The sequence below is a fragment of the Peromyscus maniculatus genome, chromosome 20 (assembly GCF_049852395.1).
Source record: "Peromyscus maniculatus bairdii isolate BWxNUB_F1_BW_parent chromosome 20, HU_Pman_BW_mat_3.1, whole genome shotgun sequence".
Taxonomy (NCBI): Eukaryota; Metazoa; Chordata; class Mammalia; order Rodentia; family Cricetidae; genus Peromyscus; species Peromyscus maniculatus.
In genome coordinates, this window is record NC_134871.1 from 60376431 (window position 1) to 60392329 (window position 15899).

Consider the following 15899-nt stretch of genomic DNA (forward strand, 5'->3'; position numbering starts at 1 on the left):
TTTTTTTTTTTAATTCTAATTTACTTGTACCAGAGTAGGCAAGATAGGAACTGGAAGCAGAGCCGTGCGCAGTTACGGCAGGGAGCAGTGTTCAGCAGGAAAATAATCTCTTAAGTTTGGCTACATGGTTCCTTTCTGTTTTAAAATACAAAAATATGGCAAGAGTTTACTCTTCAGACTCCACCTCCCAGACAGCGAGGGCGGAAGGTCCGCACAGACTGCCGTGGGAGGTGCGGAGTCCTGGGTGAGAGACCCGGGCTCTCTTCCACGACTTACTTATCCTGCTGAACTGACGTGTTCCCCTGAGAAACAGTAAGACGATTAAACACGTTCAGTTCGTTACGGGGCCGGCTTGGTGGGGAGGAAGGAGGTGAGAGACTAGCCTCGGAAGCACCAGAATCCGAGCTACGAGAAAAAAGAACATTAAACAGGTGGCTTTAGTTGGTTACGCTTTGTTAGGAAGGTTCTAGAAACATGCTGTTTAAAAAGCTTTTTATTAGAGGACACCTTTTCTTCCTCTCTTTTTTTTTTTTTTTTAGATCATGCTTTCTGAACAATTTAGAAAATGATTTTACTGGATTTTGTCACACTGGCCACATGACGGCACTGTAGAAAAAGAGTCTGCCTAGTGAGATCCAAAATCCACATCTACAAGGCAAGCCCAACTTAATTACAAATCTAGATAGACTTGAGAGTGATCGCTCACTTTACAGGTGAGGAAGCAGGCCCAAAGTTCTCAGGAGCAATTTGCCTTATCAGTTGACTTTGAAATGATTTTCTCTAGTCTGCCCTGTCTCCATGGCTCCTGAGACACTGGATTCAATTTTAAAAAAGGCAGGTTACTTCTTTAAAAGTATAAAAAGCAAGGATGAACAGAAGGATAGCGAGTGTGCCAATTAAGTCAGCTCCACTGATGGCCAGCGTAAGAAAATGTGTGAGTTACTTCTTCGCACAAGGGAAGAGAGCGTGTGTGGTCTGCGACTGTCAGCTAAGGGACAGAAAACACGTGAATGTGTCTTTATGTTGAAGACTACACTAATGTTTACTGATTTTGAAATACAGATGGGCACAGTTGTTCCCTGCCACGGGCCCACCTGCCCCATATGGCATTCTGTGGGTGAATGTATCTTTATGTTAAAGACTACACTAATGTTTACTGATACTGAAATACAGATGGGCACAGTTGTTCCCCGCCACAGGCCCATATGGCATTCTGTGGAAATGAGGAAGCAGGGTGGCGGCGGAAGTTGGGGTACTTGCACATAGTGATTTACTTATTAGTTTCTGCGCATTGTGGCGGTGCAGTTCATAAGCACCTGGGTAAGAGGATCAGCAGACGACACTCTGCACTGTTACTTAAAACCTCGTAAATCATTCAAGAAAGGATTGGGGAAGGTATCAACAATCCAAATGTGAGAAGCAAGAAAATGACCCACATGCCACACCATATGATTAGTACCGAGTCTGGGGCCACTAAGGCGGGGGGTGGGGGGGGTGGGGGTGGGGGACGGTCAAATCCATTTCTGAGGACAGGCAAAATTAGTTTTGAGTTTTCATAGAAGACCATTTGAAATATAAGCTTGATGACTTTTGGTCCAAATGCATAGTAACTCTTTCAGGAATATTATGAAAATAACTGGGAAACGTCAGTGACATGAACAGGGAGACAAGAGCTCAAGTGTATGAAACGTGAGTGAGAGAGACCATGAAGCCAGAAGACCACGTAGCCAAGCCAGTAGCTCACTTAATTGTCTAAGAAACCAGTCAGAAGCAAATAGCACTGTGCGGCTGCCCGTCAGCATCGGCTGCAGAGGACCTTGAAGGCACTGAGTAGATAAAGAGCATTCGGAACTTACTGTTTCTGCTCCTTGGCCTTTGGCTTGTCTGCTTTCTCATAGGCCTTCCTCCTTGTTACAGGGGAAGGCTCTGGCATTTTTTTTTCTGATAGAGAAGACTGTCTGGAACTAAAATAGGAAAGGGCTTTCATTACTTTTATTATTTATTTATTTATTTATCAGTCTTATTTTTAATATTTTTTAAATTTAAAAGCTTCGACAGCCACTCTAAAAGTTCCAAATTTATTTTGGGAAAAAAAATAAAAGTAAGATAGGAAAATGAAACATGACTTATTTTTAGTTGATAGAAGCCTAATAATCACAAATTTTTAAGTTACAATTTTATTGATTATATGAAAGTCTATTATCTTTTAATGTAAATATAAATAAACTGTCAAATAAACAAAATAAATATTTTGAGTATCCAAATTTCACTGGAAATTGTTTGATCTGAGGGAAAATTATCTCTGAATATGAGAAGTAATACAATTTAATAAGTAAACATTGAAATGTGGTTATAAAGTAGCAATGTAAGTAATAACACAAAACCAATAATAAGAATTATTTTCACTGAACTAGATTTAGACATCAATTAGTTCGTATATTTTAGTAATAAAATATTCTTGTTATTAACTTTGAATAGTAAAAGCTAGGTGTGGTAGCTCAAGTCATTAATCCCAGCACTAAGAGACCAAGGGAACAGGATGTCTTAGTAAACCTGAAGTCCACATCCACGAGGCAAGCCAAATTTAAAGTCATGTAACTTAAAGTTTAAAGCAAACCACTCACGTTATAGGTAAAGCAGCAGACCTTACCATCTTGAGAACTATTTTAAATTATTTATTTTCTCCAGTTTCCTACTTCTCAATTATTCTTGAGATACGGGGTTCAATGGAAACCGGAAGTTATATTTCTGGGTCCTGGGCTACACAGTGATTTTTCAAGCCAGCTTGGGGTACAGTGATTAAGACCCCATTTCAGAAATATTTAAAAAAAAAAAAAGAGTAGCTGATGAATAATTAAAACTTAAACACTATAAGTTTTGTAAATGCAATGATGAATATTATTGTTCTCAGCAAGTTACACTGATTAAAAAATATGGAATGGGTTTGCATAGCTGATATTCAAAAGTGAAAACTAAATATTATTGACTTTCATGTGCCAGAAGAAATCATATTTCATTAATTCTGCACTGTATACATGATAAGGAAATGAAAGTGGTGCAATAATAGTAGCTACAGGTACTCTCTTGTGCCAAGCACAAACCTTAAATCTGTAAGAACCAGGGCCTGATAGGGTGATATAGGTACGGAATCTTAGCACTTGGGAGGTGGAGGCATTAGCCTTAACTACCCAATGAGTTTGATGCCAGCCTAGGCTCCATGAGACTGCTTCAAACAAGAAAAGGAAAAGAATGTGCAAGGAATTATCAATGCAGCCCTCTAAGTTCATGAAAACTTAGGGGCAAATCGTATGAAGAGGCAAAGTCTAAAAGACACTTTCTATAATATGTCATAAAGGATACATTTGTAAATAGATAGATTACCTGAATGTGGATTCCAGGCCACAGATTTAGTCTTGAAGTTCCTAAAGTGCCTGCCATAAAGCAGACTAAATGCTGAACACATGCAAGTCCCTAAGGGTCCCTTCTCTGCATCACAGCCTTGATTAAAAGCTTCTCTTCTGCCCTCATCCTATCTCAGCACTGAAGCCATGGCTACACTGGTTAGCAGCATCCAATATTAATTACATAAGCTTCTTAAGCACATGCAAGAAAATTCTGTCATGAAAATTAATTTTGCAACTAAAGGTAGATGGGACTGATAAATAGAAAATCATGGAAATGCCTTCATGAAATGAAGACTGTTATGGAAAACAGATAGAGGTAGCAAGTTTATTACTTGGGTTTTATCTGTAGAGTCATTTATTGCATGCTGCTTTAGGGGCAATAATTCTCGTATAGATGTATTCATATCAGAAACCATTTGCTAGATTATATGTGAGAGTTAGTTTGCAAAAGCATCACTAAAAATCCTTCCAAGTGAGGGGCTGGAGAAATGGTTCAATGGGTAAAAAAGCACTGGCTGCTCTTTTAAAGGACCCAGGTTCAATTCCCAGCACCCACTGGTGGTTGACAGCTGTCTGTAACTCCAATTCCAGAGTATCAGACATCATCTTCTGACCTCCACAGGCATGAGGCACACACATGCAAAACACTCATACCCATAAATAATAAATAACATTCTAAAAGAAAATGTAATGTTTAAAAGAAAGAGAAAGTCCTAATTTTAATGTAACTATCAAACCACACACCCCTGCACACACACCCCTCACAAAAATGAGGAAAGTATTCAAGATACTATCCAGTGCAAGGAAGTCTCTCTTTGTTCTCAAATTGAAAAATGAAAACTGCTTTTCAGCACTTGTTATAATAGAAGAGCTTTGCTGTTACAGCTGGTTTTCAAGAGAGATTTTCTTCAAATCCTCGTGGACAATAAAAAAATGCCTTGTACTGACATTCGGCCCAGACACACAATGACTTCAAGGGAAGGGGTTAGAGAAGGTGGGATTGGTTGTGCACATCTTTAATCTCAGCACTTGGGAGCCAGAGGGCAGCCTGGTCTACATAGCAAATTTCATGCCATCCAGGGCTATAGCCCTGTAATGAGACCCTGTCTCAAAACATCTAAACTAAAATAGGAAATCCTGAAGTGCACAAAGTTTATAATTAGTTTTAGTTTTTTTTTCCTTAAAGGAGTCAGCAACGATTTATTATCTTACTGGGTTATTAGAACTAGACCCTAGATAATCTGGAGTAAACTTGAGTCTTAAAAGCTTCTGTTGACACATAATTATTTTATTGGTGTAAATTTAACCTAATGTTTCTATATACACTGTGCCTATAACTATTACTCAGAAAATGATGAGCCCTTAGAATGATCCTAAAATTTAGAGATTAAAGTTAAAAAAGAACACTGAATCATAAATTATTTTGATTTTCCAGATCACTAGTTAGGCTGAAGAGCTTCCTTACTGGGGAAAGCATTTACTATGTAAACATGACAGAGTTTGGATGCCTAGAAAATGCATATAAAACGGGTGAGCATGGCAGCCCTCCTGTAATCCCAGCCCAGTACAGGAAGAGAAAGGGAATTCCAGGAGCAAGCTAGCTGGCCTAGAGAGTGACCTCTGGGTTCAGTGAAGAACCACACCTCAATATGTATGTTCAGAGTGACTGAGCGTGACACCTGACATCAACTTTAGAGCCCCCTCCCATACAGAACACACACACACACACACCAATTATACACACACGAACAAAAATAAGGGCCAGCAATACCTAACAGAAATTGCTTTGAAAACAAGAGACTGATTATCTATTTTTTTGAACAGAAATAAGAGATTAGAAACATGCATATTAATAAACAAAACAAAAAGCCAAAAGAAAGGGAGTTAGTATAGCCGGGTCAGACTTACATGCTGCCTATCTTAGAAGGTAAGCCAGATGGGGGAAGAAGCTCTTTGTCCCTAGCGGAAGTACCACTTGTCTCTGTGTTCATTCCAATCTCTTGCCCTTCTGCCACAGGTGTAAGAGCGCCCGGCAAGGAGGCATCTCCTGCACTAGTGTCTGAGGCTAGGTCACTGCTATCTGCGTACAGCAACTCCATCTGAGTGGTGGTTCTCCTTCGGGCCTAGTTAGAGAACGGAAAGAGAAGCAATCAGGAGCGAACGTTTGCACAGAACTTGATTTGGGAACAGAGATTTTTTTTTTTCTTTAATGAGTCTGAAATAGATAAAAACATTTAGCACACCTTTTCTTTGCAGGCAACATGTGTGATAATGACAAGGCAGCGTTACAGCCAGATAAGACCTTTCAAGGCCACAATAATGGCCAGCATTTGGATTGCACATATGTGCCAGGGACAGTTCTAAATGTTGGTGACGTCCGCAGTAAAGAGGTAGCTTATTCACAAGTGAGGATGTGAAAACACAGGGATGCTACACGTCTCTCCGTGGTAATGCAAATAGAGGTGGCCTAGTCAGCCAAAGGCGAGTCAAAGGCCACTAATGTCACTGTGCTGTCCAGCCACAGGTGACCAGCTGCCTCAACATGTAACTGCTTTTAAAGAGAGAGAGAAAAGCTAAGGAACTGAAGAAAGGATGTGGAAAGGAATTAAGCCAAAGGAAAAACCATTGCAATGAAGTTCAATCAGACTCTAATGTTGCTTATCTTTAAATACTTTGCTAATACAAATTTTTCATTTTTATTTTTAGTGGTTTTTTTTTCTTCTTATATCCTAAATTATGAGTTTACTGTGCCCCCGGATAATACACTCTCTCATTTTCAACTCTTTATTCTATGTTGTTAACACAGTACTTATTAAAATCACAAAGTGACTTCGTTATTCAAAGAATGGAAAGGAGATAAGACCTCGTCTCATCTTTTCAGTTCAAGAGTAGCAAGCAGAAGAAAAGCTTTGGTTATTTTGAAATGAGAAAGCCCTGTGGACACTCTTTGCCCTCTCAATTCTTCCCATGGCAAAGGTGGTAGGGTAGAGCGCTCTTTGCCCTTGCAAATTCACGACCACAGAGGGTGGTTTCAGATCATTCTGCCGCCATTACTCCCCACGTCTCCTGGGCTTCTCAACTAGGCTTCACAAAGTAGGCTTTCACAGACCGAGAAGATGAAACCCTATGAGATTCTCTCTGCTTTCACTGGACCCGAACCACAAGAAAAATGTTCTGAGTTTTGGTACCTTGTTTGATCACCAAGTGCAAGTTACAAACTGTATACTGAAAAGCTAGTACTCCAAGATCATACAAGAATCTAGAGCTGTATTTTCATTAGCCTCACAAGTACTTTTAAAAAAGAAATTCTACTCTAAAAATCCATATTTAAGACTAATCATAGGGGAAAAAATGGAGGATCTGATAGCCTTGGGCCCATAGTCCTTCAAAAAAAAAAAAAGAAAAAAGACCAACAGTTAATGGTGTTTATTGCTGAGACAGGACACAGCTCCTAACTTCCTCTCCCTAAATTTTTATTTTAAATAATCTCAGAATACTTAACAAGTAAGGAATGATTTTAAAAAAGTGCTAGAATTTCACCAGTCCTGTCAAATTCAATGACTAATCCCACACACAGTTGTAGAGTCTCCTACTTAACGAACCAATTGTTTAAGACTCGGCTTCTGCTCTGCATTTTATCAAGTAGAAATAACCTAAAAACTTAGTCAAGCTGAAGTTTCAACTGAGAAGTTATTTCTCCAATTATGACTTACAGAGAATATAAAATAAATTCCTTACAAACGAGAAAATTTGTAGCAAACCATTCCCAATGCCACTCTAACAGCCGAGTTTGAGGTCTATCAACAGTTTACTTTAGATGGAGAGTGACGGGAAAATGTTTGCCCGGTATTTTCCGGGGATTTTCCTCACCTTGTTCTTCGGTTTCACTTCGCCACAAAGTTTCATGAGGTCTGAAGACAGCGTGCTGCATATAAACAAGGATCAATGGTGAGATTAAATTCAAAATCACTATACAGCATTGTGTGCCCTTTATGTTCACAACTATGAAAAAAAATCACTTCTATGGAAAACACAGAAAGGTAACATTTAAAGTTCAGATGGATTTATTAAAAATTAATCCATTTTTCTTCCTTAAATACTGTATTTTAAAATTTATGACAGGCATGACTTTGGCTGTCATATTAATGCTCCTAGAGCTATCACCAACAATAAATTTCAAAATTATTTCTATTTTAAGATAATTGCTTACTGCAGTAAGAGTCACGTTTTAACAATCTTATATGATGGGCTGGAGAGACGACTCAGTGGTTAAGAACACTTTCTGTTCTTACAAAAACCCCGAGTTAGGTTCCCAGCACCGCAGTGAGTGGCTCACAGCTGCCTGTAGCTCCAGCTCCAGGGGGTCCAGTACCCTTTTCTGACCTCTGTAGGCTCCTACATCATGTGCACAAATCTCCACAGACATGCACAAACACCTATAATTAAAATGGGAAAAAAAAAAGCTTAAAAGAAAACATTATAGAAGTAAGTCAAGTGTGATGACCTCTGCAGCGCTTACCTTCCCTCTGACCCTGGGCTGTGTAAAGGTGCATCCTCATCACTACTGTCTTCTTCATTTTCTACAAAAAAAAGTGAAAAATGCAAGTGTTGTACAGGTCGCATGGGGACCTAATCCCTAGGCTAAACATATGCACTTCAGCTCAGCATCTCAACACGGGCACTTTGGTTTGGATTGCTGAATCAAAACAGTTTATAGGAAAACACTTCTAAGAAGCACTTTTAGTTGCATGTGCTAGGGTGAGGAGAAATGTGTTCAATACAGGAAAATCACGAGTTTGAATGGCGAAAGATGGAAAAGAGCGGTATTCAGAGAATGGGAATTAGATTATATATTTATCTGAGTACACACCTTTACATTAATACTTTTTATATATCAGTCCTAATCAAACACACAAGCTCACTGATTAAAAACGGGTCATAACAAATGCTCCCTTTGGGAGCTCCCTGCACGCGCTCCCTTCGGTTCTCTTGGCCAATCACTAGCACTCTGAGCATATAAACATTCTAATACTGTACCAGTTATGTGAGCTTAGTACAATACTTCCCCCCTTTAAAGTTTCAAGTAGAGAGACTATATATGAAGATATGCAGATGTCACACAATGGCATGCATCTCATTCACAGGTACACGGAAGACAGAGACAACAGTAGGTGTGTGCATGCAACGGTTCTGCAAACTACTCTGAGTGAGAACTGCCACATCAGGAAAACCGTAGCAGGCTAAAACACAAGGACACGGAACACAAAGCTAGGAAATCAGTAGCTAAAACAGCTACAAAACATAAACTACTTAACTGTCAGCCAGCCTCTAACACATGCAGCCTTTTAAACTCATATTTTACAATAAAGTCATTCACAAAACTAAATAATATTATGACATAATTTAAATACATATGTGTATGGTTCACACATTTGCATTATGTAAGCACATCATGGACACTAGTTAACTAATTTCTTCCTCTCTTCTAACGTTCCCTCAGCATTGAGTACACACCTTGGTGATAGTTTAGTAATGTTTGGAAATATTCTCTAAAACGAAACCATGCCTAGGAATCACAGAGAGGGGAGGAAAATGGTGGTCTTGAAGGCAATGTGCATCTCTGTGTGAGGACTTAATCCTCACACAGAACACTGAGTTGCTAAGATAACTGAAGTAGTTAATAATACAAAAATGGGGTTATAAAAAAAATGGCAAGGGATGGGGGTTTTAATGAGAAATGTTTCTTACAGACTCGGGTATTTGAACACTTGGGTCCCCAGATGGTAGAGCTGGATGGTGAGGTAGTGTAGCCTTGTGGGCAGAAGAATGTCACTGGGGGGGTGGGCTTGGCGAGTTGACAGCCTTGTCCCGCCCCATTTCCAGTCTGTTCCTCCCTGCGTGGTGTTTGCAGTTGAATGTGATTGACTGCCATGTTTCTTACAGACAGTGGTAAAAACAAATAGAACTTGAGACATTAAGCAGAAGTTCAAACTTAGTTTAAAAAGATACCTAACTCCTACTTCTGAATATATGCCTTCCAGAGAGATAATGTATACTTCATATAAACAACCTGGTCAGAGCAAGAGGTCCCCACCCGAGTTGGTCACCAACTTAGATATGTCCTCAAACCTGAAACTGATGGGAAGCACTAGGTCTGGGTGGCACACAGTTCTGAACTCTACAAGACCATCGGATGTGTTCCTCACCAAGCAGCACTCAGAGTCAGGCAGACGCAGAACCCCTACTTATCCTGCTTGTCCACGGCAGGGTAGAGTTTTTACAATCCAATAACACTAGAAGTTAACCAAATGTTTGTGCTTTTTATTAAGTTTTTAAATAAAAGGTATATCTTTGTATTAAAAAGTAGTATATGAAATAGAATTAATACAGAAACCCTGTGACTTCTTCCTTTAGAAACACAGGCTTGCAAACCTATATACACCTTAGCTAACTTCCAAAAAACTAACTCTCAAAGTATCCCTGGTTAACAACAAACTAATAAAGGATGCTCACGAGGTCTAGACTTGCAAACACGTGACTGATGCTGACTATGTGTTTTCTGTTTGGGTGCCTAGAATCTGGTACATGTTAGGCACATATACTTACCACTCTTGGCCCCAATAATAACCTTGGGTGGTGATGACTGTCTAACAGATTTCCCTGGCTCAAACTGCTGTGTCTTGTTCCTAGGGTCTGCACTCTGTGTGATCACTCATCGAGGGGAACAAGCAAAGGAAGCTTGGAGTCCTACAGGCTCACCTGTGCCTTCTCCCTTCTACTACAGCTGCACATTCTCATCATTCTTTTCTCAAGAAATCTTAACCACAAATACAACTATACACTGAGTTCCCTGGGGTTCCTAAAAAATCTATAGTAGAGATAGAGGTATAGTACAATAATGGGGCCTTGGGGGCCCCCAATAAAAGTAGAAATAAGTGTAAAAAATAAAAATGTTCCTCAAAGGCTGTAAGGTCATAAGTGTGGTAAGGGGTGGTGGCCCTGGCTTAGCCGCTAACGTTAAGTTTCATCATTATAAACCATGGACTTGTTCCTCCAGAGTACTGACCTGCTGGTACATAATCCAGCTGTCCCTCCCCATTCCTAAGCTTGTGTGACCCCTCATCCTCTTTTTTGCATATCAGTTTAAATTCCATCCGCTCCAGGCAGTCTTCATCAATATCAGCATTCTTTTGGGTAGTTCTACTCTGTACCCCAATGCCCTCTGTATTTACTTCAGGCTCTGCCCTCACTGAACTGTTGTAAATGTGTCATGGTATGTCACCCTCAGCAGAGCATACAGCTTATGAGCAGATGATTAGGGTTGCAATCGCCTATCAATCCTGTGGTGATATATTGTGTACCCTAATAAAACTTGCCTGAGGATCAGAGGACAGAACCAGCCACTAAATTAGACACAGAGCCAGGCAGTGGTGGCACACACACACCCTTAATCCTATTGTTCACTCGGGAGGCTGAGATCCATCTGGATCTCTGTGAGTTCAAAGTCACACTGGAAACAGAGCCAGGCATGGTGACACACACCTTTAATCCCAGTACTGGGGAGCACACACACCTTTAATCCTAGGAGGTGACTGCAGGGTGGAGAAAGGCATATAAGGCATGAGGAAACAGGAACTAAAGCAGTTCAGCTGGGACCCTTTCAGGTTAAGATTCAGAGGATCTCAGTCGGAGGATTTGTGGAGTTGGCGATGTAATAGGTGGTTGCTGTGGCTTGTTCTGCTTCTCTGATCCTCAGGCAAGCTTTATTAGGGTACACAATGTATCACCACATTTCCAGTTCTCAGCCTCAATGTTTAAGATGAAACTAGAAAGCTGAGTAAAGTTCATATAGATATATTCCCTATGACTGTCTTGCTCACCAGTGGAATGTCCATTACTGTCGTCCTTCCCTGGCTGACCTCCAGTTCCTCTGGCTTAGACTATAGCCCTAATCTCTAGGGAAATTTTCTGCCATAAGTGACGGGCTCTATCAACCGACAACATTTGCACTCTCTGCTTCTGTAAGCAGAAAACTGAAAAAAACTATACTGTTTCTCAAATAGGCAGGCTGACATCTTTCTACATAAAATGCCATTAAATAATTTCTCTTCTAAGTTATGGAGCATATGTTCAGCTGAGACACTATAAGAACAGGAAGAAGAGATGGAAAGGGGCAATGAAGAAGTAGACAGGGAAAAATAGAGAAAAGGAAGTGAAAGGGGCAGAGCGGAGGACTAGGAGAAAAGGCAGGAACAGGAAAAAGGCAAAACAAGGAGGAAAAAGAGAAGAAAGTGGAGAAAGGGACAGAAAAGGAAGAAGCAAGGATGAGGAAGGGAAGGAAGGAAAGAAGGAAGGAAGGAAGGAGAAAACAAGTCCATTGGCCAACGTGTGGATGGCAGAAATGGTACTGAGGAGTGGAACACAGTGCCTTCTAGTCAATCCTAATTATTCCTAATTACTTTTTTATTTATCCTTGTCATGGCTTGACAAGTATCTTCAAATAATGGTGTTTCTATTTATATGTTATATTATATACAACACAGTTGCTCTCAAGGAAATACTATTTCACAAAAATACATGGTATAGGGGCTGGAGAGATGGCTTAGAGGTAAAGGGCACTGGCTGCTCTTCCAGAGGTCCTGAGTTCAATTCCCAGCACACACATGGTGGCTCACCATCTGTAATGAGATCTGGTGCCCTCTTCTGGCATGCAGATGTACATGCAGGTAGAAAACACTGTACAACTAATAAGTAAATAAATCTTTTTTTTTTTTTTTTTTTTTGGTTTTTTCGAGACAGGGTTTCTCTGTGTAGCTTTGCGCCTTTCCTGGGACTCACTTGGTAGTCCAGGCTGGCCTCGAACTCACAGAGATCCACCTGGCTCTGCCTCCCGAGTGCTGGGATTAAAGGCGTGCGCCACCACCGCCCGGCAAGTAAATAAATCTTAAAAAAAATAACTATGTGCAATGATCTCTACAATATCTTCTACATTGAAAATATGATGCTTATGATTATAACCACAATATCAGTGTGTCCAAATAAAGTCCTCGTATTTTATTTAATTTATAAAAATATATATAGCCCTAATTTTATTTTTAGAGGGAATAGATGATGAGACTGTCTACAAAAGAAAGTTATTTATGAGGTTAAAACAATGGATGAAAGTTAATAGATACATTTAAAAAATAAAAAGGAACACATACTCCATGTTTTCCTGTAAGAAAGAGGAAGAATTCAGAAAACGTATAGAATCCTGCCACTGAGTTCAAATGACTATTAATTAGCTCAAGCACACCTCTTTAAACAGCTAGGAATTTCAAAATCAAGAATGTTTAACACGAAAGATTTAGTATTTTTGTTTGTATCATGAATATGTTTCAGAGAAGGTCATGCAAAAACGGTGGCTACCGATAGAACATTTTCAGATATGTGCCACAATTAGTGCACGGGACGATTAGTGACTCATGCAGCTGTTGGAGACACAGAAAGCTAAACATACTCACCTAGCGGGGCGCTATCTAGATCTGGATAAACAACAGCAGAAGGAAACAAAAAGCAATACTCCAATCAAAACCAATCCAAAGTGAAAACTCTCACAAACCACAAGATTATGTCCCGATGTTTCCGTATACAGAATAGATGCCATAACAAACACGGATGCATTTTAGCACAGTTAGGTAGGCAGCGTAAAGGTAATGGAACTTGGTTAATCTTTTAAGTAATTGAAATCACCCATTCAGAAACTTTCCTAGTCTCCTGTATCCATAAAAACCAATGGTTTAATAAAGTGAAATAACCTTAGGTGGGTAATTTGTTTCTTGGAATGATAATTAAGTACTTTCCCCCAAATTTACATACACATGCAAATTAAAGTAAAAATGTTTATTAAAAGCCTTAAGTAAGTATAGCATCTATTCAAACAAGCCGTAGAGGAAGGAGATAGAGATACAATGTCCAACGAGCAAAGCCACCATGCAAGTCACCTAAGGACAACTTAATCCAAATTACCTTGCAGAGCAGGGCCTAGTAAAGCGTCCAGCTCAGGGTTTAACTCGGCTTTCTCTTTTAACATATGGAATAAGAGCTGGTTTTGCGTGGCACTGGTGATTTCGGTTTGCTTGAGGCGACCTTCCAGGACTTTAATTTGGGCCTCTTTCTGCGCAGCCTGAAGACCCTGCAACAAGAACCGGAGACGCTGACTGTCTTACCTCACAGGAAAACAAAGCCCACCACACTAAAATGCTTAGGGAGCCGACTGTGACATCAGGCAGGCCTTAACGCAAACGAGCTCCTCCTCTACTTCCTCTGTTCAGAGGTCTTAGAACGGTTTCCCTGTCCACAATATCACCCTCCAGATTCTAAGGTCCTGCGTGTGAAGTGCTGGGGAGCAAGACCTACTTTGCTGGCACATGGTACATAAGAAGTGTGAGAGCACAGTTCAGGGTCTAACACAGGTCCAGTGCGGGGAGCAAGACACCCAGCTGTCACCACCGTCAATAGTTGTCCTACTGATGACAAATTAGGTTGGTAGTCAAAAGAGTAGGGGGTACAACTTATTTTTTTTCCTCTCTGATTTTCTCTTGAGTTGTACAGAGTTAGCAGCAAGCCAGCTGTGATACAAAATCTGCTTTCCCTGATAGTCTTTCACTAAAGCAAAATGGGCTTTATTTCTTCTTTATTTGTTCTAATAAACAAGTTTAACAGAGCCAGTTAAAACTGGTACAAATACTTATATAAACCTTTTATTGTAGCTCTAAAGAAAAAAATATTTTATTTTTCACTTAAGAATTTTATTTCCTTTTACCAAGAGGAGGATTACTGGAGAGCAAGATTGGAAACGGAATTAGTCACAACTGGGGCTTTCAAGGATAGAATAGCTAAATCTCACCTTATTGATGCCCATTGACAGGAAGTGATCCAGTAGGTATCGGGCTTCAGTAAGTGTGCAGGCATTAATGACAGCAGTGACATCCAATGTCTCACCTTCTTCCTACATCAAACCAGTGGGGAACGACCGTTACTTTAATCTAGATACGTTTCAATAGAAGGCAACAGGCTATTGTATTGACTTGACAGTATGGATAAGTCAACAAAGCTACTCAGGAAAATACCACATGCTTTCCACACTAAGAAATACGTGTTTCAGTCAAAAGCAGACACATCCGAGCAGCTAAAAATTCAAGGCAAGATGTAATAAATGATGCATGCAATATAATAAAGAATATCACTAGAGAAAAACAGGAGAGTAGATCATTCTATGCATAAAACCTAAGAATCAGAGTAAGCCAATAAATAGAAAATACCTTCACATAAAAATTCAAAGTGCCCTTAAAGATACATAATACAAAAGTTCTTTTCCCTAAGCTATTAAATATCTAAGATCCCAAGCATCCTATCAACTCACACTTCTAGCATCTGGGAGGTAAAGTCAGCAGGATCATAAAGTCATCTTCATCTACACACACCAAGCCTGAGGACAGCCAGGGTGAGAGACTTTCTCTCACAAACAAATGAAAACAAGGAAAAAAGAACAACTGTCTTCCACAGTACACACCTTGGCTTCCTCCATCTGCATGATGTTAGCTTGACAGTCAGCAATACTATCGTTGATGTAATCTATATTCGCGGTTAGGGACTCCATCTCTTCACTGATGTTAACCACATTTTTATCTCCGTCTCCACTCTCTTTCACTATCTTCTCTCTCCTCTTTGAAAGTTTCTCCCGCCTTTTTGTGAGTTCTTCCCGTTGCTATGGGAAAAAAAAAAAATCAAAGAAACACATATTGGATTTACATTTTAAGAAAACTCACACGCGGCGCGGTCAAGACAAAATGGCACTATCGAAGCATTCAACGTTTCCAAGGAACAAATATGAAACAGTAAGACTAAGAGCCAGCTAAGGAGGGCCATTCTAGCTTCTATTCTCCGTACCCTGAGGAGTCTGTTCATGTCGGCCTCCATGTTGGAAATGGTCATTTTCTGCATGATGATGTCTGTCACCCGTCGTTCAAGCAGCTGCCATTTCATGCGGGCAGTCTTGGAAGTGAACACTCTACCAGTCAAGCCTTGCCTCTGATATTTTTTCCTGTAAGAATTTACAAAGACAAGTATAATTACTTATGCCTTTATTTGATTGTGCACAACCAATAACAGAGACCTACTGTGCTTATACAGCGGTCAGTCTGAACACGCACAAAGGACCGTATCAGGGCAACTAAGAATCAGCAGGACCTGCTTCCGTTTGTTGTGGGTGTTGGTAACGCCTGGACCCTTGCCACGGGGATCCTCATTTTCTGCTGGGTGCCTGCCCTTGATGCCTCTGCTTCCCCTGCAGTGGCACTGGAACCCACGTCCTGGACAGAGCTGTCAGATGAGCTCAGCTTCCGAGTGACTTTCCCGGCTACTTTATCAGACATGGGCCTTACTTGCCGACGGAGAGCTGTAACCTGAAAGAGCATCAGAGCTTGGTCTAAGTGCGGTCTGTAGAAATGCGCA

The 15899-nt window shown here is 40.3% G+C and overlaps 1 protein-coding gene across 34 annotated transcripts in view; it reads right to left on the minus strand.

Annotated features, from left to right (window-relative positions):
• Positions 1 to 15899, minus strand: part of Kif21a (kinesin family member 21A) — a 125768-nt gene that overhangs the window by 18329 nt on the left and 91540 nt on the right. For 10 of the 34 annotated variants that reach the window (XM_076556623.1, XM_076556621.1, XM_076556636.1 and 7 more), the window contains 11 exons: positions 15636 to 15850; positions 15336 to 15489; positions 14959 to 15153; positions 14293 to 14394; positions 13413 to 13578; positions 12908 to 12928; positions 7924 to 7984; positions 7275 to 7329; positions 5313 to 5527; positions 1857 to 1964; positions 277 to 405 (listed from right to left, as the gene is read on the minus strand). In XM_076556623.1, coding sequence (XP_076412738.1) covers positions 277 to 405; positions 1857 to 1964; positions 5313 to 5527; positions 7275 to 7329; positions 7924 to 7984; positions 12908 to 12928; positions 13413 to 13578; positions 14293 to 14394; positions 14959 to 15153; positions 15336 to 15489; positions 15636 to 15850 — 1421 coding nt within the window. The remainder of the gene's footprint in view (positions 1 to 276; positions 406 to 1856; positions 1965 to 5312; positions 5528 to 7274; positions 7330 to 7923; positions 7985 to 12907; positions 12929 to 13412; positions 13579 to 14292; positions 14395 to 14958; positions 15154 to 15335; positions 15490 to 15635; positions 15851 to 15899) is intronic. The other 24 variants (XM_042265225.2, XM_076556627.1, XM_042265223.2 and 21 more) reach the window with 5 other exon arrangements.